Source organism: Mauremys reevesii, linkage group 10 (assembly GCF_016161935.1).
Source record: "Mauremys reevesii isolate NIE-2019 linkage group 10, ASM1616193v1, whole genome shotgun sequence".
NCBI lineage: Eukaryota > Metazoa > Chordata > Testudines > Geoemydidae > Mauremys > Mauremys reevesii.
Genome location: NC_052632.1, coordinates 80,184,201 through 80,211,208, shown reverse-complemented (window position 1 = coordinate 80,211,208; position 27,008 = coordinate 80,184,201). Strand labels below are relative to the sequence as shown.

Here is a 27,008-nt window from a genome sequence, read left to right as displayed (position 1 = left end):
ACTGGAAGTTAACAGAAGGATTCCCATTGACCTCAATGGGTTTTGAATTAGGAAAGCAGCAGATTTTTTCTTTTAAAAAAAAACCACGCACTGAACTATTTTACACAAAAACCAATAAAACCAAGCAGGGCATTTCATTAGATTAGAGATAGAAAAGGACACACTGCCCATAAAGCTTAAGAGTTGTCTTCTGATGACAATAAGCTAAGTGACTTAAAATGTAAAAAAATATATATTTTAAAGTATTCCTTATGCTGGTTGGTTTTTTCTACTAAACCAAAGCTCTTCTCAGAACTGTAAAACTAAAAGATTCAGTACACGAAACCAGCAGAATTATAATGCTCCCCAACATCAGACAACTTAATATCTCTGCTTTGGTTAAAAAAAATCTGCCTTTAAAAACCCCTACATGGCTTGATTTACCTTGATTAGCATTGCAATTTGCTGCACACAGTTTTCAAAAAGTGCTAATCAAATTTACCTCTAAATGCAGCACAAATTGTTGCCCCAACCCATAACTGCTAATCAGTTTAGAAAAAAATCTAAATTAGACCTCTGCACCGTAAGCAAGATAAACAAGGAAAGGGTAAATTAGGAAAAATATACACTACGGCAATTGAAGAAAAGTATACACTATATATGCTGAATATTGTACAGGGTATTTAAGTTTAAAAGCAGCAAATATCTATTATAAGTTGGCATGAACTGCACATCTAAGAATTGTACAGTTTGGGCCAAAAAAAAAAAAAAGGCTTCTCACAAAATAAAGATTTTTTCTTTTTTCTTTTTTACAAGCATTTATATTTCTGGAATTTTTAATGTAACAATTTCGTAACCAATTCACATTAACAAATTTTCTAATTTGGTTAAAAACTTATCTTACCCATGTAAGTCCTTATGTTTCCTCCCAAATGTCACTCAATTATACCCCCAAACTATGAAGACCTATGTCACCACTATTACAGCCTATTATTCACATGCGTACGGTACTGTGCATGCACACATTTATGTAGAGATGTCTATGGAAAGACACAGACCTTACAGTTTGCTGCTTACAATCCACCAGACCTTATTCTTCCCACAAGACACAACAACGCTCACCTTCCTGTTAAAATATCTGGGTTCTTCCAACACTCAATTGCTACACTAAGCAGTAGTATAATTAGAATTACCACTAGAAGGCAATCAATATATACAGGCACATATCACTACACTGCCACTATATAATCCTCTGGCTGTCTGAGGATTATGTATATATATGTATAAGACACCGAAGTTCACTAGAACACTGATCTTCAGTCAGCTGGAAGTGAGAGTGTTAGACCTTCCACCTTCAACTGCAACACGTCCCCCCCATCCCATCCAGAGGACTGACTGCACTACTGTGCAGTGCTCTCCAGCTCTATCAGCCATGACAGCAAAAGGCTGGAACCTAGAGGCAAACAAAGGCACAAAAGTTTGGTCAGGCCAGTAACCGAACTGCCCATGCATAGCAAGGATACTTTGCCCCTCTCTGGTGCCTTCTATCTGAGCATCTCAAAGCACTTTGCAAACATTCAGGAGTAAAGCTTCACAATGCTCATGTAAAGCAGCAGCATCTCCATTCTCCAGAGGCAGAACCTTGCTCAAAGTCTCACAGTGCTAGAACAGGAGACAGACTCCCCATCCCCTACCTGCCAGTCCAGTGCCCTATGCACAAGATTTCTGTCCCCCACACCTGGGGCAGTGCAGCTGTCACAGAGGCAACTGCAGGGTGACCATGCATCCTAACCAGGAAACGCCCATCCTCCACCGAGCATGCTTTAACAAAGCCCATTAAGCCAGGCTTTCTGCAGGCGAAGAGCATCTTGCCCTCTCCCAGGAGCCCACACGGACAAGTCCTTATGTGCTGAGGAGAACAGGGTGTCAAACTTGACAACTGCATTTGCAAACTTCACGCAATGCAGTAGCTGACAGCTCATCTCAATTCCAAGCATTTATTTTGACTTCAAGAGCAGTTTAAACACGAGAGAAGAATGGAATTAATATGCCCTTGGCAGTTTCACATCCATAACACATGGATAAACTTTTGCCCCAGTGTGTAACGTGATACAGAATTCTAATGATAGAACTGATGATGGGCAGCTTAATGTCCAGGTTGGAACATGTTGGCACTTAAACTTCCAGTGACTTTAACGGAAATCAGGCCCCAGGACACTACTCTGTTTGGAGTTTGCTCCAGTTTACTTGTAGATTTGGATGTATTTTTCATTCTGACAATCAAATCCTTAGTTTTGTAATCTGCAGGTTGTTATGCCACCAAATAGCACGGCGAATCTGTGCAAAAATATAAGGGAAAATTCCCCATATATGTTGTATATTGCTCCCCGTGTTGAACAGATTATTAAATCTAGCATTTCATTCCAAACTCTTGTACAAATCCATTAACAGAAGTGTTTATTATAAGTGTGTACATTTAAACACGCATGCTTTTAAAAAAACCTTTTACATTCTCAAAAAAAGTTTGTCGCTCAAATATAGAAAATATCACTAAAAGCCTTACTCGGGTTACTGTCAATTAGAAAGTTGACTGCTTTCATTATAAACAATAATACCCATGTAGCACTTTCACAGTCAAAGTGCTATAAGAATATTAACAAGACTTCAGAACAGCCCTGTGAAGGAGTTGTGTACAATCCCCATTTTAATCATTTTTAATCACTGGCGGCAGGGGACGTGTGGGGTTTGTGCGGTGAGGAGAGCATCCAAGAGAGAGGCTAAGTGACTTGTCCAAGACTGCTCAGCAAGTCAGTGGCAGAGCTGGGATTTTAACCCAGAACACCTCATGAACCCCAACTCTGTTCATTTCTCTGATTGCAGGAGGGTGGGTGGGGAGTGTTGGTTTTCTTTTTGTCATACCCAAATGAAAAACTCCATTGCAGACATTTTTACTTATATTACTGGAGCTCCTAGACTGCTCATTGTGCTAGGTGCTGTACAAACAAATACACCCACGCTCTGAAGAGCTTACAATCTGCATAGACAAGACAAAGGGGAGAGGAGAACCAGAGGCTCAGGACTTGTCTATACAGGGCAGTAAGGTGGACTACGGGGGTGTAACTTCTACAGCACACTCTAGCACGCTGTAGAAATCACACTCCCGTAGTCCACATTACTGCCCCGTGTAGACAAGCCCTCAGAAAGGACGTGCTGAAGGCCACGCAGTAGGCCGGTGACAGAGCCAGGAACAGACCCCCAATATCACTACACCCAGTCCAGTGTTCAAACCCCCTGGACCATGTTGCTTCATACTTTCTGGTATCAACTTACAGCCTAGAGACACACACACAAACCTCAAAGAACTGAGCGATTTTCTGAGAATTTACAAGACACTTAACCTTCTTTCTCACATTCAAACAAGTTTTCCGGCAGTTCTCCTTCCCCCACCCAGCTGACAGTAACCAGAATTTAGCTTTCAGGCTGCAGGCATCTCGGAACCTATGTTATCATCTGTGGCTTCTCAGCACCCTCAAGATTGCTTTAAATCAACTCCCAAAAAACCCATGTCATCTCCGAAAGACTCCAACTCCGGTCACTTAGTCTGCCAGGAAGAGTCAGTTTCCCTCCAATTGTTCAGGCCACTTTCTCCCAGACTCTTTTATCATCTCCTGCTGCTCCCTGTACTTGAGTGTCTTAAACTGTGTCCATTTACCTGCCCAGTGTGACATTTCCTCTTCAAAGCACGTGCCTCATTACAGCTTGACAATTAATCCTCCCACACAAGCAGTAGTCAGAGCCCTTGACAGCTCAGGTGGGATCAGCCTCCCGTACCTGACGCAAGCTGATCTTTATGGAAGTAAGGCATGTAAATTGTCATCAACTGTTAATCAATCCTCACTACTTATTCTCCCCTCAGAAGGTGCATTCCTGTATTTTTCCATTAACAAGAAAACTCCAAGACAGAATAGGTTCCCTGTTTGATCCCACATGCTACCAATAAACAACTGGGACACGCAGTACAGAGAACCACCAAGCTGGAATTATTCGGTCTTATGCATTTTGCCCTGTCACCTCGGTTCCATTTCCCAATCCAGCCACAGTCTGTCATGGTAAAAGAAAGAGAGAATCCCATTCTTCATGCTCTGTAAAGATTTAAAGATGTGAAATCCAAAACTTTCCGGTCACGTTTCCCCCCCCTCCACTCCCACCCCTCCCATTAAAAAAAAAAAGTCTTAACTTCTACTTAAAGCCCAAACCACAAGAAGAAATGAACCAAGAGCATAGATTTTTGCACGAAAAGCAAACTACATTTTACATACACAAAAAATATGCTACAAATATCAACTTCACCTTTGACCTGACAAAGCATTCTAAAAAAGATACTGTTTTGAGTGAATGCTGGCAACTTAGTTTAGGCCTGAAATCTAGGTTTTATTACAGGGAAAAAAAAGAAAAAAGTGGTTGCAGTTTTTATATATTATTAAAAAAAACAAATGAAACATCTTATTTTTAATTGACACACTCCACTGCAGGATTGGAAACCCAAACACCACAGCACTGTGCTAGCAGTGAGGAGAGCCAGAAAGTGAAACTAACCAACACAGTTTCATCAAAGTTGAGATACATAAGATAAACACCACAAAAAGTACACCTGGTTCTTAAAATCCCTCATTTTATTAGATGTGCCATTAATAGCACAGCTAATGACTATTTTTAAAAAAAAATGATTCACTACTTTGTTCAAAATAACATGAAGGCAAATAAGAAAATATGCCACTGTCCATAGCCCACAAGTCTCTGAACAAAGTACAGTTATTTTATTTTAAAGCAAATCAAATAACAGAATAACATCCAGTTTAAGGCCATCTCTGAAATACCTTTCTAGTCCAAACCAAATCTAGCTGAACTGCTGACCTCAGAGAGACAAATTCTCTCTCACTCCAATCTTGTTATCATTCCCCTGGAGCTACCAATGCCTGTTATTAATGAAACTATTTTACTGAAGTGAAAGTGCAGTGTTTAGTGCCAAATATGCTTCTGTCTTCCTTACAGAGCATCTCTTTCCACAATTTAACTAGCGGCATCCGACTCACTGAAGGGATACAGTGCTAATGTATGGTCTTTGTTTTATAGCGTTGTTAACTAAAGTCCAAGTGTGTCAATTAAAATCTTACACTGGGAAAAAAATGCAAAGGATATACTGTAATCCAGACGAGATGGTCTGAAAACTACTGCGAGGCATTTAAAGTAATAGGATCATGGGGAGGAGAGGGGGGGATTTTCAGGCAGACAAGTCCTTTCGTAACTAACACTCACTCCCTTGAGAAGGTGTTAGATTTGAGATTTAAGGTTTAGGAAGAACAAAGTTCTAAGCCTTCAAGCATTTTTGAGTAGGTCCCTACTTATTGGGAAAAAATTAGTATTGTTTAATCTTTACAGAGAAGGAGAATTAGATTTATATGATCCCTTTCATCTCAAAGTATTTTACAGCGTATGGGTCACATTACAGAAGGGGGTTTCTAAATAGCACCTTGAAATCCCCAAATGCCCAGTTTACATGCATATGCACCAATCGGGGCATCCACACATCAGAAATAATTGGGGGGAAAGAGAGAGGAAGAGAGCCACTGTGGTACACGGTCTCTGGACCCATACTCTTCGCTCAAAACCAGCAATCAAAAAACAAACATTCAATCCCCGGATGTTGATCCATTTCTTTAATTAGTAATAGCCGCTGCAACTGCACTGCCAACAAAATCTCCTCAAGAGGGTTTCTTTAGTTTTAAAAATGAGAATCAATTTAATAGTTTGCAAGGATACAGGAACACACAAGAACATAAAGATCAGAATGGAAAACCTACTCTAATCCGTTATTGAACCTACTCCACATTGCCTTTGCCTCCTGCTATTATTCCTTATATTTAACTTTGTACCTGTCCTGCATCTCAATAAATCATCTGGGGATCTGGTTTGCATGAAAGATACTATACGAGCTTTTATTTAAGTATCATGTAAATGAGCACAAGTCTGAGATAACTCTTCTGCTTGTTTTAATTACCGGTACTATTATAGCATCCAGATGCTATAGGACTGTAAAAAAGACAATTAACAGAGACACAGTGTGGTCTCTACTAGACTGAGCATGGGGCTAGAAGCCACAAACTCTAGAGTCGTAATCTTGAGTCTGTCACAGATTTGCTTTTTCAATTTGCTTGGACAAAGCACTTAAATTCCCCTCTCAGATCCCCCAAATCAGATTCCTTTCTGCCCCACACAATTCATTCTGAATGGGCAGTGTTTTACTCTCACTTGGAAAAGGTAAAACGATGGAGCGGAGAAACAGGCCCTCAATATCTAACCTACAGAGAGATGTTGCAAGAATTACCCAGCTAATTAAAAGCACTAAATACTGTCTATTTTGCGAATACAGCGTGGTAGCTACCCTCATGAATTCATCGGCTGCACTGAACCAGCCCTACGTGCCTAAATCTTCCAATATCCTTAGCATTCAATTAGGAAAATCCCACTGGTATGGGCTCAGTACAGGGAGGAAACCACAGGGTGGTTTCTCTACAACTTCCCCCCCCTCCCCCCCTCCCCCCCAGTAATGGAGGCAGCAGGAGTTTTGGCCACCAAATCCCACGGATTTAGGATTACCAGGTTGGTCAACTGACATTATTTGACCGCTTATTATTTGACCGTGGTCACATATTCCAGTAACCATGCCCTGACATAGGCGATGGCCTATCTCGTTCATTGCGCTGTGGCAGCCTTCTTTCATCTTTTAGAACTTTGTTTAATTGCTTGTCACATTCTTCTGAGCTAAAATAATCACTCAATTACATAACTGGGGTTGTTTTGGTTTTTAATTAGGCGTAAGTTTCTATCTAAAGCTAAACCTATTAGAGACCATAAAGTCTTACTTTGAGGCGGGGTCACTGTTCTGATCAATTAGTGCTTCACATATTTGACCATTTTTGACATTATTTCAAAATATTTGATCAGTCAATTGACCATTTATTTTTGGATCAGTCAAATGCCCAACCTTACAGAATCATAGATTACGGTTGAAAGAGACCTCAGGAGGTCATCTAGTCCAAGCCCCTGCTCAAAGCAGGACCAATCCCCAACTAAATCATCCCAGCCAGGGCTTTGTCAATCCGGGCCTTAAAAACCTCTAAGGATGGAGATTCCACCACCTCCCTAGGGAACCCATTCCTGTGCTTCACCACCCTCCTAGTGAAATAGCGTTTCCTAATATCCAACCTAGACCTCCCCCACTGCAACTGGAGACCATTGCTCCTTGTTCTGTCATCTGCCACCACTGAGAGCAGCCGAGCTCCATCCTCTTCGGGAACCCCCCCCCCACATCCCTTTTCAGGTACTTGAAGGCTGCTATCAAATCCCCCCTCACTCTTCTCTTCTGCAGACTAAATAACCCCAGTTCCCTCAGCCTCTCCTCGTAAGTCATGTGCCCCAGCCCCCCTAATCATTTTCGTTGTCCTCCACAGAACTCTCTCCAAATTGTCCACATCCCTTCTGAAGTGGGGGGACCAAAACTGGACACAATACTCCAGGTGTGGCCTCACCAGTCCCATATAGAAGAGAATAATCACTTCCCTCGATCTGCTGGCAATGCTCCTACTAATGCAGCCCAATACGCCGTTGGCCTTCTCGGCAACAAGGGCACACTGCTGACTCATATCCAGCTGCTCGTCTATTGTAACCCCTACGTTCTTTTCTGCAGAACTGCAGCTTAGCCAGTCGGTCCCCAGCCTGTAGCGGTGCATGGGATTCTTCCGTCCTAAGTGCAGGACTCTGCACTTGTCCTTGTTGAACTTCATCGGACCTTACAGATCTCATTTGATCTATGGAAGGCAACAGGCCATCCATGCTGCCAGGACTCAGTGCCTCCTTCTCCAGCAATCTGGTCTTTTTCTCCTTCCTTTCACCAACCTGCCTCCCTAACAGCACCGCTCCAAAGCAGTCTCATTGCCAGGGACTTCCCAGCTTGTGACCATGCCTGGAAACTCCCTTTAAAAGAATGGGAAGGTTATCAACAGCACCCTTGTGCTGTGTGACATTTTACAGAGACTCCCTGTCGGTTAGGTGGGAAAGGGAGCAGATTATTGCACATTCCCTGCCTTCACTCCACAAGCACAGATCCTAGACCCTGAGGCAAGGGAAGAGACTAAAACCCCCTTTCCACATAAAAAAGCGGAGAACCCTTCCAAGGAGAAACCCTGGTCACGATCCTTCCCCTCACTTCACTGCCATTGAAAACTGTGTTTGTTCCATGGTTCTCTTTCATAACAGGGGAAGATCCTTCTCACACACACACACACCTGCCCAACCCCCAGGCCTCCCCTCTAGCTTGCTACAGCCGCGCTGGAATGCAGGAGCTGATAACTGTCAGAGAATGACCAATTTTCCGCCACATTTTAATACAAGCCCCCACGAGATGCATTCTTCAAGCCCGGCGTAAATGAAAACGGCATGGTTAACCGTTATCAGAGGGGTGAAATGGAAGAAGGGGAAAAACATCCCACCACTGAGGAATGTCAGTCTGTCATAATGGCATCAGCCATTTCCTCAATAAGTCTGAAACAACCATCACAGTTTACTAAGTGTAGGCAGAAAGGGGGAAGAGAAAATCTGTCAAAATAAGTTGTTCCATCTTCAGAAACAAGGTCTAAATATCTGCTTGACCCAGAGGCTTAAAATTGTTTCCCGCTGTTGTTAACCCAGAATCCCAGCTGAGATCAAAAGGCAGGCCGGTCTCACTTGAAAGTGTCCCACCCTTACAAAGATACTTTGCTCTCTCTTCCCTCGCCAGAAAAGCTAGCGGAGTTCTAACGTGGCCTAGGGATTTTGTGGCTCACAATCTCTTTATTTTGAAGTCACACTGATTAATTTCAGCCCCGCATTGCAAAATTCAATAAGCAGCAGTGCATCCTCACAGCACACAGTGCAGAGGTATTAGTCACAAACACGCTTCCAATGACACTTGGACTCGAAATTAGCCCATGCCAAACTTAGCCCAAAAATTCAGGGTTTGGTAACATTAAGTTTTTACAAAACTTAAGATGGGGGGGGAAGCGGGGGTGAAACTTTCCACTATGACCCTCTTTAATGCTAGTCAAACAGGAGATTCCTTTTAACCAGATGAACTTCAACTTCAGCATGGCAGTAGCGTGTAAGAACCAAAATGAGAGAGACCAAGAATTAAACCAGGCGCCAGACTACGCCAAAAGCAAGAAGTAAACGATTTTTTAAAAACCTCTATTACAAAAACCTGGTATTATTAGTAGTGTAAGGTGTGGGGGTATTTGGGTTCTAGAAGCCTGGTTTTTACACTGACAGCGTCCGCTTAAAAGTACAACACTAAAACCTGAGAATGAAACTTCCCTTCTCCGTCTGCGTCCCCTCTCACCCTTTGTCTGTCTTGTCTATTAAGGTTCTGATCCTGCATTATGTTGAGAACGGCTGGTGTAGCACATGTGCAGCTCGCTGTGCCCATGCAAACTGAATGGGGCTTTGAGCAAGGAAAGCAGCCTGCCCATAAACTGCACAATGCATAATCTGGGCCTTCGACTGGCGCGAGGGCTGATTTCACGAGGTCTGTCCACTGCCTAGCATAATGAAGCCCATGTTTCGGTTGAAGTCTCCAGGCCAACCTTAATATAAACAATAAAACAAAATTTACTGCAGAACATGGTGTATTTAAAGCTCCATATTAATGTCTAGAAAGCAACAGCCTTCATAATCAGAGAAGAACACTAATCAGCTTTGCATATGAAACAGCAAATTGAGCTGTGAGAAACTCAGCGGTCTGTATTTCCACAGGGTAGAGATCAACATTTCTCTCATTTTAACTGGTGGAGATTCAGACCCCTGGCTTTCAGTGCCAATTCAAGAGAAACCAGAAATAAAGCATGTGTCAAAAAAAAAAAAAATACACCAAACTGCAACTTCTGCATGGTTTTGATGCAAAAAAAACACAAAAGAACCACGCTAAGCAGGCTGCTGGTCTGCAGATCTTACTGATCTTGTGGACAGATCAGGGACAAATTTGGAATTTGTAACGAAGTGCGTTATGCATGTGGGTTTCACTGCGAATATTCTGCACAGCACTTATGGTCACTGAATATTGCTGTCAATGCTATTTGCTGAGGCCAGAACAGAGAGAGTCCATGCTGTGCTCTAACAGGTTACTCCATGGGTCCCCAACGCAGTGCCTGCTGGGGCGTCTAAGTGCACCCGCGTCGTGGACGACGGACGAGCATCCGCCGAAATGCCGCCGACAAGCAGCGTCATCCAGAGGCGGCGGCGCCGATTTTCAGCGCCATTTTGGTGGCGACGCCTCTGGATGACACTGCTTGTCGGCGGCATTTCAGTGGCGATGCCTATTGACGTTGCCGCTTGTCGGCAGCATTTCGGCGGATGCTCGTCCACCGCCACGGTCCTCAGCGGCTCGTCGTCTGGCGCCCGCCAGATTAAAAAGGTTGGGGACAGCTGGGTTACTCCATTCACCATTTTCATTGTTAAGTGAAAGAAATGGTAACTTGTAGCACTGCTGCTCTTAGTGACACTGGTGTCCTTGAGGACCGCTGACTCTTATTAAGGTGTGGAAGCAAATTCTACATGTCTCAGTGATAAGAAGAATCTCCCTAGTTCACAACATCTTTGGGGCGGGAGAAAGATTCCCAGATGCATCCAACCACAACAGATGTGTATAGGCCTCATGATGCACACTGGCTCTCCTTGGAATTTTGCTGACACTGCAGGCCTATTGTCAAGAGGACTTTGCACAGTGTTGGCTCTTGAGGACCTCCAATCACCTGGTCAAATCTGAATGCCAGACAGGTCCCTGAGACGAAGAGTCACAACTTCCATCTCCCGATGAGAAAGTGCTCAAAGCTGCTCTTTTCCTGTGTTTCTCCCTCCAACCTAGCTGGGAATGGTGAGACTCATTATGTTTATTGCATAGCAGGGGATACAGTCCTTGGGGTAAGCGGGATGCTCTCATTATTTTATAATCCTTGGTGAGCAACAAAATGTGCTGCTTTTGAAGGAGTTCTGCAGGGGCCGAGGAGGGAGAAGCAGGATGCAGCAGAAGTTAGGATAGAAGGTTGTTATTAAAAGAATTTAATAAGAGAGGAGCAAAGGAATGGAACCTGAAATCAACCAGACTGTGTGGAATGCTACCCCACAAGAACAATCATACAAAACACTTACTTGCTAACCTTATGTAAAACATCTCAAACATATTTTGAGAGAGAGAGAGATTTCCCCTAAACAATAAAAAGCTTTGCTAAAATCCAGATAAAGATTTCCATATGCCACCCACACAACCAAATAAAAATGGAAGTCAGCCTTACACCGAGACACTGAGATTTTGCCATAAAAATCAATCTTTTGATACAAGAACCAGAGCCTCCCTTATAAAAGCAACAGTCACAACTGCGTAGTTAAGGTTGCAATACACTTCTACTCGAAGGCCCCAATCCCGCAACACTTACACATGTGCTTCACTTTACTAACATAACATGAGTAAACAAGTTAAAGATAACAGGACTGCTCCCCCCAAGTAAAGCTATGCATGTGCCTGTTTGCAGAACTGGAGTCTTGTTTTCATTTCTCCTTCCCTCGTCTACATTTTTTACCGGAATAACACTGCTCTTTGTGATTAACCCATGTCCATAAGAACTTGTGCAAGTTTTAGCAGGCGGAAGGATGTCATTTTGCAACGCAAAACCCCACTTCCACCAAAAGCAAATCTGACGTGGGCTGACATTTGTCCAAAGGACAGAATCTTCACCAAAAAAAAAAAAAAAAGAAAAAAACACCCATTTACTGGTAACTGCAACCATCAATGCAAGTCAAGAAAAAATAATGACATTCATAAAGGTAAATGTTCACACCACCCTGACTCACAAAAGAGAGATCTCCACCTCTCATTAATTTATCTGGAGTATTTCTAAAAGGGGAAAAGCCACAGATATGTCTCAGAATCCTGAAACAGGATAAACAGCATGTACAGCAAAGAATACTGCAATCTCTGGCAAAAATATACCAAGTCTGAGCAGGGTGAAATACATGCCCTGTTGGGGTATTTATTGGATATACGTGGTAACATTTATCTGAGGGCGGGCTGGGATTCGAAGCCTTGGAACACAGCAGAACTGCAGTAGTTTCCCTGACACTGAGGACTGGTCTACACTACAGACCTATATTGGAATATAGCAGAACCTCAGAGTTACGAACACCTCGGGAAGGGAGATTGTTTATAACTCTGAAATGTTCGTAACTCTGAACAAAACGTTATGGTTCTTTCAAAGGTTTACAACTGAACATTGACTTAATACAGCTTTGAAACTTTACTATGCAGAAGAAAAGTGCTGCTTTCCCTTTATTTATTTTTTTTGTAGTTTATGTTTAACACAGTACCGTATTTGGGGTTTTTTGGGTCTCTGCTGCTGCCTGATTGCGTACTTCCAGCTCCAAATGAGGTGTGTGGTTGACGAGTCAGTTCGTAACTCTGTGGTTCTACTGTAACTATGTCGCTCAGAGGTGTGAAAAAATGGTGTGTGCCGCTGCAACGTTGTAAGCGTAGACCTGCCCGGAGGATGGGAGACCACAGAGCAAGCATAGGAAGGACTCTATCCCCCACTGATGGGGACAGAGTGGGGGATAGCGTCTGATCTACATTTAAAAAAGGTCAACCTAGCTACGTAGCCCAGTGGTGTGAAAAACTCATACTCCTGAGAGATGTAGTTAAGCCAACCTACATCCCAGTGTAGACACCGCTCCAGAGTTCTTCCATTGACCTACCTACCGTCTCTTCAGTGGGTGGATTTACTACAGTCGCTGTAGCAAGTGTCTACACTAGAGCTGTGTAGCTGCAGTGCTGCACGTGGGTCGCTGTAGCGCTTGTAGTGTAGACATCCCTAACTGAGCTGGGCTTTGTGCCAGCTCCACCTAGACCAATGAAGACAAAGCCTGGAGGTAGAACGGGCCAGGCCACAGGGTATACAATGACGACACTGCATAGGCATAGACGACAGGGGCCTGGCAGGGCTTAGAGCCCGACAAAAAATTAGCTCTGGCATAAATAAATAGAGGAAACACTAAGTTTGGAACAGGAGCTTGTTTATCTCACTTTATTAAAAGTGGATAAATTTCGTCATTGTACAAAACTACTTATTAAAGTCATATTCAAAAGCTATTCATTTTAATGCTAGCGCACCCCCACCCCCATATAAAAAGATGTGTCATTCCCCTGCACTGATCCAGCAATTTGCAAACACCGATGTAGATGGACTGAGATTACAGCCCATTCCCAACTCCAGGGCTGGAGTAGCAGCCAAGAAGAAATTGCAATGTGGATTCCTCTCCCCACAAATACCCAATTTTTTTTTTATTATATTATTCGTATTCACATAGCACCTAGGAGAAAGGTGGCCACTCTCACACTCCTGGAACACCAGACATCTCGCTACCTCCAGGAACTACCTAGGTCTGTCACTGCTGGTATGACCCCGCCCCATGTTGCATGGGGGGGTCACATCGTACAGGGGACACCATGGTGAAGAGCACCCTACTCTTGCTGGTCTGATGTGTGCCAGGTCACACCAGCCAGAAGAGAGCAACATACTCTTCAAAATGACATGTCAAGTTTTGTCTCAGGACTGGGGACAAACCACCCAAAAAGAAGGTGGTCCAGTTTAAAACTTCACATCATTAACTTGTGGAACTCCTTGCCAAGGGACGTTGTGCAGGCAAAAAGCATAACGGGGGTCAAAAAAGAATCAGACAAGTTCCTGAAGAAGAAATCCACCAATGACCATTAGTCGGGATGGTCGGAGATACAACCCCATGCTCTGGGTGTCCCTAAGCGTCTGACGGCCAGAAGCTGAGACTGCACGACAGAGGCTGGCCCACTCCATCAATTGCCCTGTTCTGTTCATTCCCTCTGAAGCATCTGACCTTGGCACTGGGGCAGACGGACTATTGGTCGGACCCAGTTCAGTTGATCTTACGTTCTTACGCGGCCTCCCTGCCTGGTAACCCCAGCCAGGGCCCCGCTGTGCTGGGTGCTGTACAGACACAGAAGCCAGCCCTGCTCCCCTCACAAACCCCGCGTGCCTGGGCACCGGGTTTGTATCCCGCAACTTTCCCAGGGGTCGGCGGGTGGAAATCCCCGGCAGGGCACTGCGGGGGGGGGAGCCAAGGGGAAGGGGCAGTGCCGGGGGGGGGGGTTTGCTGGCCTGCAGCTGGGCCAGGGCAGGGGCTACCCACAGAGCGGGGGCCCCAGCAGCAGGGCAGGCTAACACGTGGCCAGGGCTCGCCGGGGGGGGTCACCCCACATTGCCCTGCTGGGGGGGTGGGGTCACCCCACATTGCCCTGCTGGGGGGGTGGGGAGCCTGGCCTGGGGGAGCCCAGCCTGGCCTGGGGGGGCGCAGAGACTCACAGTAGAGCAGCGCTATGCAGCGCAGGAGCACGATCCTGCTCAGCCAGCAGGTGCCCGGGCGCAGCGGGGACCGGGCGGGGGGCTCCTGCTCCCCCTCCTCTTGGGGGGGCCGGGGGGCTGCCTCCACCCCCCGCCTCTTCCGCAGCGCCTGCCCGGGCGCAGCCATGCCTGGAGCATGCGCCGGCTGCTGCTGCGGCCGCCGGGTCCCGCCTCCCCGCCCCGGCTCATTGGCTCCCCCGCCGCGGTGCACGGAGCCCGGCCTGCCCGGCGAGCGGGGCCGGTCCGCCAGCGCCCCGTGGCTGCTGCAAGGAGCCCGGCCGGGGGATGCAGCCCACCGTGCAGGGGCGGCGCTTTGCAAGTCCCCGGGGCTAGGCCGAGCCCGGGCAGCATTGCAGCAGCAGCAGCAGCAGCAGCCCCTGGCCTGGCCCTGCCTGCCAGGGTGCCCCGGCCTGCCTGGAAGCTGCCGGGGAGGGAGCTTCGCAGGGGCTGCTCGCTGCTCTGAGGTGTCTTCCTAATGCTAAAAAGCAACAGAGTCCTGCTGCACCTTCTAGACTGGGGTGCTCAGACTTTTGTACTGGTGACCCCTTTCACACAGCAAGCCTCTGAGTGCGACCCCCCCCCACATTAAAACACTTTTTTATATACTTAACGCCATTATAAATGCTGGAGGTAAAGCGGGATTAGGGGTGGAGGCTGACAGCTTACGGCCCCCTGAGGGGTCCCAACCCCCAGTTTGAGAACCCCTGTTTTAGACTAACAGCTGTATTAGAGCATAAGCTTTCCTGGGTGAATACCCACCTTCTTGTCGCTAGACTGATTCTTTCCTGCATATTTATACCTGTCTCTGGAAATTTCCACCACATGCGTCTAACAAAGTAAGGTGCCACAGGCCTCGTTGTTGCTTTTTACAGATCCAAAGTACCCCTCTGACACTTTGTAATGATAGTAACGCCAGGTGAACAGTAAAGGCTCTAACGGGGCCATCAGCGTTTGAACAGAAATCCTCGTTAAAATCAGCGAGGAGGGTTGTTTGGGGTTTTGGGGGTTTTTTTGGGGGGGGGTGTTTTTTTTTAACTAATAAAGATCCAATGTTAGCCCAGCTAGGCCAAAGTTAGCTAAAAATCCCCCCTCCTGGAAATACAGGACTTTACTGCTGTGAGTAGTCAGCACTATTCATGGTAGAAAAGTTAAGCATATGACTAGATGTCTGCAGCACAGGGCTTCATCTGTGAAGAATCCAGATCTGCCCACCTAGAATTCCATAGGACCCTCTGTGGTGTGGAGAAGTGAGGCAGGATTCTCCTAGTCTGGTCTTCTTATCATCTGAAAAAAACAGCTTGATAATGACCTGTAGTTCACCTGGGACTGTCTCTCATTGCCCTTGCTAACCCCCCTGCAACTACCTAACTTTCTAGTTTGAACCAGTTGCTTCCTATTGTTGGATTATGAACCCTGATCAGAATCTCCCCCCGCCCCACCCCTTCTATGTCTCTACAAGCAACTGTATTTCAGAGCCTGAATGATGGTCCTAATCCTTCAAAGGCAGGCAGGCTTAATTTTACTTATGTGAGGAGTTCCCCTGATGTCAAAGACGCCTCCTGAATAAAGTTACACACTGCAAATACTTATGCTCAATGCTTATTCTTACCACTGTGAGTAGCCACTTTTAAATCAATGGAATGACTCATAGCAGTAAAGTCAAGAATATGCATAAGTGGTTGCATCAGGGCCTTTCTCTGTTAGGGAAGGGGTTAAAAAGTCCATGTGATGCATCCTTTTAAGGAGATACAGGCAGGGGGTGGGAATGTCTTCCACATATAAGGAAACCAATCTGATTAAGGTGTTTACTTAAATAATTCTGCTCTTAGCATCATTATAATCTGTCACTATTTTCCATTATCACTTTTTGTTTGCTGAGGTTCATAAAATTCTCTCCACTTTATTCAAGTTCTCAGACTTGGAGCAGATTTGCTTGTATTGGTTATCTGTTTCATAAGGGCAAAACAAAAACAACTTTGTAATCAGCCGATCTACATACTGAAGCTTTATATATAAAAGACTATTTTTAAAGGAAATATGAAAGAATTACTTCTTATAATTCATGAAAGCAGAGACAATACAGGGCCTGATCCTGCAGTCTTTACCCAAGCAAAATTTCCATTGAAGTCAATGAGTCAGGATGGCAGGATTGGGCCCTATATTTTTGGAAGAAATGTCATACTGGATTTATTTATTTATTGTACTACCTAATTATAAAATGTGTGGAATTGACTGTGTTAATAGCAAAGGATCCACAAGGAGCTGTTGGAGAAAATTTATGCATATTAAAAACATTTGTTAGTTTACTCTTTAATTTACCCTAAATTTAATATTTATTTGCCCTTCTCCAGGCTCGCAACTCCAGTTAAACACAGAAGATAACACCTGTAACAGCATTAAACGAACACCTCTGCTCTTTTAGGAAAAGCTCTGACCGTGACAAATTTATGCACCTGATTTACACACCATGCCAACTGAAATCATAAAGTTCTGGAACTGTTTGCTAAGTACGACGTGCCCTGTATGTTCCTCTTTGTAGGATTGGGACCTAAATCTGTACTCATGTATATAGCCAACAGAAATATTTCAGGCCACCACATCAATTCTAATAATTTTAAAAATATATACACATGCAAGTAAAGCCACCTACAGATGTATTTAATAAAACCTTTGCAGCTCTTCTAGCCTTTTGGATTAAAATATGTATCTACATTTAATAAGCTTCCAATAGAAGCTCTTTGAAAACCAGAGAGTTTAAATACAATATATAAAATAAAAATGTAAAAAAAGTTAACTCTTAAAAACTTTGTCCCTGATCATGCAAACTATCACAAGCGTGCTTAACTTTAACTCTTGTGAGGAGTCTTAGTGAAATCAGTGGGACTGCTCATGTGCTTAAAATTAAACATGTGGGTAATTGTTTGCAGGATACGGGAGTTTGTAACACACACCAAAAGTATAATTTTCAAAGTCAAGGCTGACCACTGCATCCTTTACTCACCTCATAGTGGGTTTGACTTGATCACCCTGAGGATAATCTTGAATTCACTGAAACCTCTGTACCTTGCATTTTACAAAATTAACATGATTTCAATTTAGTATTTTGTGTAATAGTAAAACACTTGACTCCAGTTCAAGCCTATGTTTCTTAGTATCTAAGAAAACTCTTTCAATAAAACAATCTGAGCCTAAGCACTCATAATTTGTATGTTTAGAATCCCATTCTGTATCCTATTTAAGTAAATATTGTGGTGTTAAATTAGCTGAGGTCCTCGGAGAAAGTATCTGTTATCAGGTGTAACATTATTCTGTGCTTTTCAGCCTGCAGACCAGTTCCTTATAAATGCCTCTTTTGTTTTTGCCGTTTCCCATCACTGTTGCTTTCATTGTTCTTATTAGAAAAAAAAAGTACATAATGGTACATTGTATAGGCAAGGAAAAATAACCTATTTGTTAAAGGCTTCTGGTATATTATGGTTGCTCTCTCTCCCTTTGGATTAGCTGCAAGGTTTTGCTAGATAAATTTAAGTAGATGTAAGCTAATGATTTCCTTTGTGAAGTCTTTATGAAACTTTTACAGCAAATTCCACATTAAATATAAATGTCTGTAAAACAAAGTCGCTAATTGAGGAAATTACTGAGGAAAAGCAGGGGATCTAGTTGCAGAACTCCACAAGAAAGGAGCAGCTTGGGACTGGGAAGGTATGTGTATAGCAGAGTGTTGAATCCATCAATTTTCTTTGCATAAGATCACTCCAAAAATCCGTTAGGTAAGTGGATCTGGACAGAAAGCAGAGGTGATCAAAAAACCAAAACCAACCTCAGAGGGTCTCTTGTGTCAATATCACCTTTCAACAGTATGAGCTGCAAAGTTTCAAGTACATTCAGCAGCATAAAAGTGTCATTACTCTAACGGCATGATCCAACTCCCATTAGGGTCAATAGAAAGACTCCCAGCACCTAATAGATTAAATTAAATTTAAGAATGGATAGATTGAAATGTCACATTCAATTCTCCCTTCATTGTCTGAGTTTACGATGGTATACGGGCACACTACGGTTTTGTGACAATGTACATTTGGATCATCCTCTATGCTTGATGATCTTCTGCACAATTATTTATTTATTGCCTTGTGGAATCATCTTTTAGAGGTTGCATTTTGTTGTTTGCCTCTTAATTCTTTTCAAATTAAGGTTTTTGTACAAAGAAGAAGAAGAAAACAGATGTGTGGCTGGTAGCGTTGTCCTGAAGTCTCAAAGGGAAAGTGATTAATAAATGTAAGACATGTAGGCAGGCGCTGAGATCATTTATGTTGGTCCTTATTCAAGGAAATACAAGTTCCCCCCCCCCTCCAGCCCTCACCCCATTTTGCTGTGTCCGAAACAGCTGCAGAAGGCAACAGAGAAACAAGCATTTATTGTCACAGCGCCAAGCAGCTGTCTCTAGCAGCACCTCAATCCTGCTGTCCCTGGCACCCTAGATTACCCTGTGTTCATTCAGGTCTAATCTGTCACCCTTCCTCTTACCTGAGATTGAATTAAAAGAAAAAAAGAGAGTGTGAATTTGAGCAGAAATAACCTCTTAGTAAAAGAAGTTTAAACATCTGGGGAAAAGATTTAAATATACAGTCAATTGTATATGTTTAAATCACTGCCAAATACTCAAGTGACAGTGTGTTTGGGTAAACAGGAGATGGGGATCCCTCAGCAAACATGGGCACTGCTGGTTTGCCAGAGTTTTTATGGCAGGGGTGGGCAAACTTTTTGGCCTGAGGGCCACATCGAGGTTCCAAAACTGTATGGAGGGCCGGGTAGGGAAGGATGTGCCTCCCCAAACAGCCTGGCCCCCGCCCCCTATCCGCCCCTCCCACTTCCTGCTCCCTGACTGCCCCCATCAGAACCCTCCACCCATCCAACCCCCCCCCCGTTCTTTGTTCCCTGACCACTTCCTCCCAGACCCCCTGCCCCTAACCGCTCCCCAGGACCCCACCCCCATCCAGCCCCCCCTGCTCCCTGAGTGCCCCGACCCCTATCCACACCGCCCCTGACAGGTCCCGGGACTCCCACACCTATCGAACACCCCCATTCCCTGTCTCCTGACCCCTATCCACACCCCCACCCCTGAAAGCCCCCAAGACCGCCACGCCTATCCAACCCCCCCAGTCCCTGTCCCTGACCACCACCCCCAGAATCTCCACCCCATCCAACCACCCCCTGCTCCCTGTCCCCTGACTGCCCCCTGGGACCCTCTGCCCCTTATCCAACCCCCCCGCTCCCCGCCCCCTTACCATGCCAATCAGAGTACCAGGGCTGGCAGCTGCGACACCTGGCTAGAGCCAGCCATGCTGCCCAGCAGGAGCTCACCCTGCCACCCAGAGCACTGGCGGCACAGTGAGCTGAGGCTGCGGGGAGGGGGGACAACAGGGGAGGGGCTGGGGCTAGCCTCCCTGGCCGGGAGCTCAAGGGTCAGGTAGGATAGTCCTGCGGGCCGGATGTGGCTCGCAGGCTGTAGAGTGCCCACCTCTGTTTTATGGCAACGATCCCTCTTCCATTAAGGGTTTGATCCTGCTTCATTATAGCCAATAGAGTTTTGTCACTGACTTCAGTGGGAGCAGGATTCGATCCTAAAAGGCTCATCGGCCAGGACTCTTTTTGTACAGCCCCTAACACAATGGGGTTCTGGTCCATGACTAGGGCTGCAGTAATACAAATAATAAATATAAATAATATTATTGTCAGGTTAAACATTGTTTAGCAAAGACATGCTCTAGTTCAAACACAAGTTATTAGGCTTGATGCAGGAATTACTGGATGAAATCCTCCGGCCTGTGTTAAGTAGAAGGTCAGACAAGATGGTCATAATGGTCCCATCTGGCCTTAAACTCTACGTACGTATATATTCTCAAACACATATTTTCCTTACCTATGTTGCTAATAATATCTGAGATTATTAAAAAGGAATATATATTAAATCTCATTCATTTCCTTTTTATTATTTCTACTCCTTGCTTGTGTTTTTATTTCCTCCCACCCTTAACAAAGAAAATGGTCAATTTCACTTTTATGATCAATTTCGCCTCTTTAGTCTAAGCTCAGGCACTCCCACAGGGCTGCCAAGGTTGGGCTGCAAACAGTGCCACGGAATGTTCATTTGTTTTTTCAAAAACTTGTTCTATTGAGCTTATTTTTTTTTTAATCACACAAACATTTCTGTTGGTACAAACTTTAATTTTACAGAACCAGCATTTTGGGCCAAATTTAACATGCAAGTGTCTCCTTAGGGCCCAAGCCAACCTTCCTGCTCACCCAGTTGAAATCATACATTTATAAAAACAAACATCCTTTCCTAAGTTACTAATAACTCCTGAGGTGACTCAAGCTGAAGGGGATTTGAAGGATCTCAATGGCTGTCTGTTAAGCAATGGAGAGATTAGTAGATGGGAGTCAGTTAAGATACTGAGCCTGCCTAGCACAGGTGTGGAGTGTTACATGTTTCCCTGCAAGGTCAGAAAGCATTGGCTAGACAAGGAGTGCAGGGGACTTGATCCTGCATTAAGTTTGCCCTGCAGCTGCCAAGTTATTCCTACCTAGAAGCAAGAGGAAGGCCTAAGGGGGAGCATGTGGCTAAGCACCTCATTAACACAGTGATGGTTGTAATTAAGCCATCCATGCCCTGCTCTGGTTTTGCCCGGCTCTCTTTAGCATAAGAGAGCAGCTGTGAGGTGTTTCAGATTTACTTCTACTCACGGGGAAGGACTACTCCTAGGGTCTGATGCAAACCTGGTTATCCTCAGGGGGGCCCCGATCCTCAAAGGTATTTAAGTGCCATCCCCCACTGATTTCAGTAGGAGTGAGACACCTAAATACTTTCGAGGCTCCACTCCTAGGAATCTCATCATTGACTTCAGTGGGTTTTGAATCAGGCCTGTGCAGCTTAAACATACTTGTCCTCGCACCGGTGGGAGCGCACAATTACCTTTCACTCTCGTTCTGCAGGCGATCCAAGGAATTTTGGGATCAAGGCTGGAAGCAATAGAAATGCCGAGAATTACAATGAAATCGTGTGTGCATTCATTCAAATCACGGGCCAGCGTCTGCCACCCTTAGACACAGTGAGCAGTACCTTACATCTTGAACAGCCACATTGATTTCAGTGAGATTACTGGTGGAGTAACGTACTACTCGTGAATCAGGGTGGCAGAATCCAGCCCTAAAACGGTGACTTTCAAGCTATTAAGCTGTGTAAGCAGCACTCATGTTGATGACATGAAAACCCAGTTTGACAAATTTACCTGATTAGACGGTTTGCATGTCCTTGTTATGAGACCATGTGTTCTCTTACAAGCATACAGTGGCACAGCTGTAAGGACTCATGGAGCTGCGTTATGTCGCTCTCCCTCTACCTAATAAAAGCAGCCATAGCTATGTTGACAGGAAAGCGTCTCCCGCCGACATAGGGCTGTGCACACGAGCGCTGACGCCGGCAAAACGTACGTTGCTCAGGGGGCTGGTTTTTTTCACAACGCTGAGCAACACAAGCTTTGCTTACATAAGTGCCAGTGAAGTGCCAGTGAAGACGTGGCCTAAGACTCTGCTCTCATATTGAACTCTTCACAAGGGCCGGGGTCTGTCTTCACAGAGCTCTGTGTAGGATCCAGGGCCAAAACACTTGCGTTTTTTGTTTTATTTTAAAGGAAGTCTAAACTGTCAGTCTTTTGCAGCTCGTTTAATTGCAGTGAATAGAAGCAGAATCTTGTCCCTGTTCTTTTTGTAGCTGTAGTTAATAACAACTGACTTTCCCAAAAGGATTGTGCTTTGCTTGCTTCACAAAAATCCCTGAGTAGCTACCGTGCAGTTGGCACCAGGGTGATGTTGTAATCCTGCAGGTATCAAGACTTCTCTCCTTTTAGGGCAACCCATGAATCACTCTGCTCTGGCAAATGTGTTTTTTTCTGTGAATCTCCTAGTATGAGACCCTCTATGTGATTTTTTTGAAATGACTGTTAAAATTGTCTCCCAATGGCAAGTACAAGCCACCTTAGGTTAATTTATACACATTTTAACCCACCCTGCAGCTTGGCTCAGTATGTGTGTTGGAGGAAAACAGGCACTACAGGAGACATACTCCTGGAGAGCTAGGAGTTCCTGTTCCTTCACTTCCACAATCACCTCTCCCACTTCCCCCTACCTAGCACCAGTAGAAGGTCTCTGGCCTCTCAGTAGACCAACCACTAGAGCAGGGGTCGGCACTCTTTCAGAAGTGGTGTGCCGAGTCTTCATTTATTCACTCTAATTTAAGGTTTCACGTGCCAGTCAGACATTTTAATGTTTTTAGAAGGTCTCTTTCTATAAGTCTATAATATAGAACTAAACTATTGTTAAGTATCAGAGGGGTAGCTGTGTTAGTCTGGAGCTGTAAAAAGCAACAAAGAATCCTGTGGCACATTATAGACTAACAGATGTATTGGAACATAAGCTTTCGAAAGCTTATGCTCCAATACATCTGTTAGGCTATAAGGTGCCACAGGACTCTTTGTTGTTTTAAACTATTGTTGTATGTAAAGTAAATTAGGTTATTAAAATGTTTAAGAAGCTTCATTTAAAATTAAATTAAAATGCAGAGCCGGGTGGCCGGACAGGTGGCCAGGACCCGGGCAGTGTGAGTGCCACTGAAAATCAGCTCACATGCCGCCTTTGGCATGCGTGCCATAAGTTGCCTACCCCTGTACTGGAGTGAAATACACACTCCTGCACATACATACATGCACAAAGCAAAAACATTAGAATGGGTTAGAGACTGGAGTTTGGAGCAGCTTCCGCTGCATGGTAGATCTGAGTGAGCACAAATGAATGGTAGAAACATCTGGAGCCAAACATGGAGACTCGCCATTAAGGGTCAGATTCGACACCACTGATGTCAATAAGAGCTTTGCCATTGATTTCAAGGGGTGCAGGCAAGGCCGGCTCCAGGTTTTCTGCTGCCCCAAGTGGCGGGGGGGGGGAAAAAGCCGATTGGAGCTCAAAGAGGAAGAGAGGGACTGAGGGACCTGCCATCGAATTCCCGCTGAAGACCCAGACATGCCGCCCCAATAGCAGACGGAGTGCCGCTCCTTTGTATTGGCCACCCCAAGCACCTGCTTCCTTGGCTGGTGCCTGGAGCCGGCCCTGGGTGCAGCATCAGCCCTTTTAAAGTAAGGATGTGATAAGCAGAGTTCTGGTCATAAAAGCCTGACACACCAGCATTGCTGTGCTTACCCTCCTTAGGAAGCAGTGGACTAGTTTATCGTTCTCCCTCACTCAAAATGCTCTGTTGATGTCCCCACACACAGACTCACTCCTCTGCTGAAAGCAGAGCTGTGACTTCAGGGCAAGAACCAAAGAAGAGACACATGCCCAGACACACATCGCAACTACTCTTAAAAAGTTACTCAGCCACCCAACTCCTTGCCAAGAAGCATAGCTCCATCTGACAAATGCACAACTTGCTAACTATGCAGCTGACGCAAAATTCAGTCTGAAAACATTGGGGTGCTCCAGCTATGCAAAGTCGGTTAGCAGAGCAGCTGCAAGGAAATATTACAAGAGGAATTTCCTCTTGCCTCCTCTATAAAACACCTGGTTAGCTTAGAGGTCCATGTACTTCCCATATACGCGCAAGAATTCGTAAATGAAATTTTAGATTGGAAATCTCTTGTATAAAAGCAGGGATGAGAGTCTAGAATGGGTGAACTTCTTTTGCATGCAAATGTTTGGGGAGGGGGGTGATTTTATGGTGGGATTTTGTTTCTTTCTTTTATTCCAGTGAAAAGTTAAATCTTTCATGTGCTTAGCTCTAATTGAAGGAATAATTAGGTGAAATCCTGTGGCCTGGGTTATGCAGCAGGTTAGACTAGATGATCACGGTGGTCCTTTCTGGCCTTAACATCTATGAATGGATTGTCCATCTTTTCTTCCTTTGCATTTTGCTTGCATAACAGCTACGGGTATTGAACTTTGGAGATATTTTGTTGCTCTGACCAGCTTACTTGAGTATAATATGGCAGGCCTTTGAGCCCCAAGAGGAAATGCAAACCTCATTGCTTGGCTTCCTAATCCATGCTTGCCTATGGGAACGTGCCCTGAAGCAGGTCAGCAATAGCAGAAACTTTGCTAAAATGGGCCAAATTGTATTGATCCCGAGTGGCAACTTCCCCTGTTCATTTCCATGGAAGCTTCTTCCAGATCTGTGTGGTGGTGCGGCTGGTGAGGAAAGGGTTGGGTTAGTAGCACCAGCCTCCCTCCAAACCTGCAGGGATTTCCCCATGGAAGATGACTCCAATCTTGCAGGATCTGAGTTGGTGGTAGGAATGGGGTGGAAAACACAAGCAGATGTGCTGCTGTAGGGGATAAGGGTCCTTAGGAAACCACACCAACACCGGGGTCCTCTACAGCTGCCCTGAGTTCCTGGATGAGGAGGATCATACGTACCCTGTCTGCTCAATTGAGGGGGTTAAGATGGAAAGTCCTCCATTTTCCCTAAGGGCATGATGTGAAGGATTCTGTGAGCCTTAGCTCACCCCCACGCTTCCATGAGTCTTCACCTCTTGTTCTGGGGATCGGTCTCTGCTCCCCTACTCGTCTTGCTCAGCCTCGGATCTTTTGCGACGTGGTTGGAAGAGGATGGTGACCTCATCCTTTTGTTAAGTACTGCTGAGTCAGGTGACTAACCATATAGATGCTTTTGCTAAGCATGGGTGTGGAAGGATGGCGGTGACTATTGTAATCATAGGAGGAGATTTTCCCCCACGGAATCTGTAGCCTTTCCCAGGTAAGGCCACACCTCGTATTGCTAGCCCTATCAAATCTTTGCTGCAGCAAGGAGTCATTCGTAAACGTACCTCACTAGCTAATTCTCCAATTTGGCCAGTACAGATGTTGCCAATCCCTTGGGTTGCCCTGATGACAAAGGAGATGATTCTGGATTTTCATCATTAATTATGCTAATTAATGCCCCGGTATCAATAATGAATCGAAAATGGCAGTCCCCTCCCCATTGCTGACACTGTGACCGCAGACAATCACAAGTATAAAGTCTTAGCTGTGCTACACTTTCCTAGTGCAAACCAAGCAAAAAAGGAGGCTGGGAGATTGTGAGGCAGCAGCTGGTCCTTGAGAGGCTCTGTATTGTACAAGGTGCTCTGCAGACCTCAATTAAACCACCTGTATAATGGATGTAATGTTATTTATCTAATTCACGGGGATGCTGTGAGGCTGAATTAATTAATGTTAATAAAGTGCCTTGAGGGCCTTAAATAAACAGGCATTATAGAAATGTGTGTTATTGCTAGTAAATGGCCAAAAGAGAGAGTTTGCTTTTTCAGCTGAGTACAAGATAGCACTGCGAAAGGACAGATCCAAAGCCTGTGGAAATCAAAGAGAATATTTCCACTCACTTCAATGGCCTTTGGATCAAGCCCTAAAAGAGGATTTCTGTGAATTCCCAGACTGCTGTTCTAACGTCTGTAGCATGGATTGTTTCTGTAAGACAGGGATTTTGTTCTTCTAAAAGCAGGGCTAAACCTCTTCGAGCTGACTTTTAGTTTTATTTTTTTAAACATTTGACAGTTCATATTTTTTTACAGCCCACAGGGTAATTTTGTGCAAGCTAAGAACTGCAGCCTGCTTGGGAAATGACACAAATAAGCAAATGGGTCAATTTTAGAAAGAAATAAAACTAAAAGTCAAATGGATCAGCGTATACCAACATTTGGAGTGATAATCATGGTTAGATTTGGATTTTGATCAATGTCTATGCAGTTCCCTACAGAGTGTGTGTGTGTGTGTGTGTGTATGTGTGTGTGTTTGTACAGACACATACATGGTTCCAATTAATTTTACTGCAGTTTATATTTTTAATTTCAAAATGTCTGTACATCACAGTTAATAAACAAGAGCACTAGCAAAACATGTCACTGTTTGGGGTTTTTTAACCTTGTCATATTGGAAACATTCACACATTTTGTAATTTCCCTTGTAAATCTCAGTGGCTCTGTAGCCTACTTTCTGGAAGAAAGCAGCAGCTATAAATGTAATTTTTCATTTGATCTCTTTGTGATTTATAATTATAAGGTTGGATGTGCCCAACCATAATTAGAATCAAATGCTTCAACTTTATTCTGCGAAAAAAGGACTTTCTTGGAAAGACAGGGGAAAACGGCCAAAGAAACAGACAACTTCTCCCCAAGTCCCCCCAAAACCCCAAACGCATTTTAAACAAACAAAATGAGAAACCATGTGGACAAAACCAGAGGTTTGTTTGTTTGTAACTGGCACTCTTGATGGAACAGTTGATCTAACACGATAAAATAGCAAGTAAGAGCAACGAATCCTGCCTTGCCTTTCCTCCACCCCCTTAAAATAAAACTACCGCAATTTGCACAATTTCTCCTTCTGATCGCTACAAAGAATTCTGGTGAAATGACTGAAGGAATCCAACAGTCCAGCACGCCGACCGCCAAGTGAAACTGATCTGATGAG

The 27,008-nt window shown here is 44.6% G+C and overlaps 1 protein-coding gene and 1 long non-coding RNA gene across 3 annotated transcripts in view; both read right to left on the bottom strand.

Annotated features, from left to right (window-relative positions):
• The window catches only part of LMF1 (lipase maturation factor 1), a 329,598-nt gene extending 314,265 nt beyond the window's left edge, over window positions 1-15,333 (bottom strand). The window contains exon 1 of one of the 2 annotated variants that reach the window (XM_039493486.1): window positions 15,252-15,333. Coding sequence is in view for 1 of the 2 variants with exons in the window: in XM_039493485.1 (XP_039349419.1) it covers window positions 14,454-14,619 (166 nt within the window). In the remaining variant the exon portion in view is untranslated. Of the gene's footprint in view, window positions 1-14,453; window positions 14,620-15,251 lie in introns of those variants that run through there. The other variant, XM_039493485.1, reaches the window with a different exon arrangement.
• Window positions 15,334-18,889: 3,556 nt separating this feature from the next.
• LOC120372882 lies at window positions 18,890-25,120 on the bottom strand. Its single transcript, XR_005585238.1, has 4 exons — window positions 24,960-25,120; window positions 21,469-21,515; window positions 20,014-20,188; window positions 18,890-19,019 (listed from the first exon to the last, which is right to left on the bottom strand). It is a non-coding gene; the product is annotated as an uncharacterized LOC120372882 (long non-coding RNA).
• Between the last annotated feature and the right edge of the window lie 1,888 nt (window positions 25,121-27,008).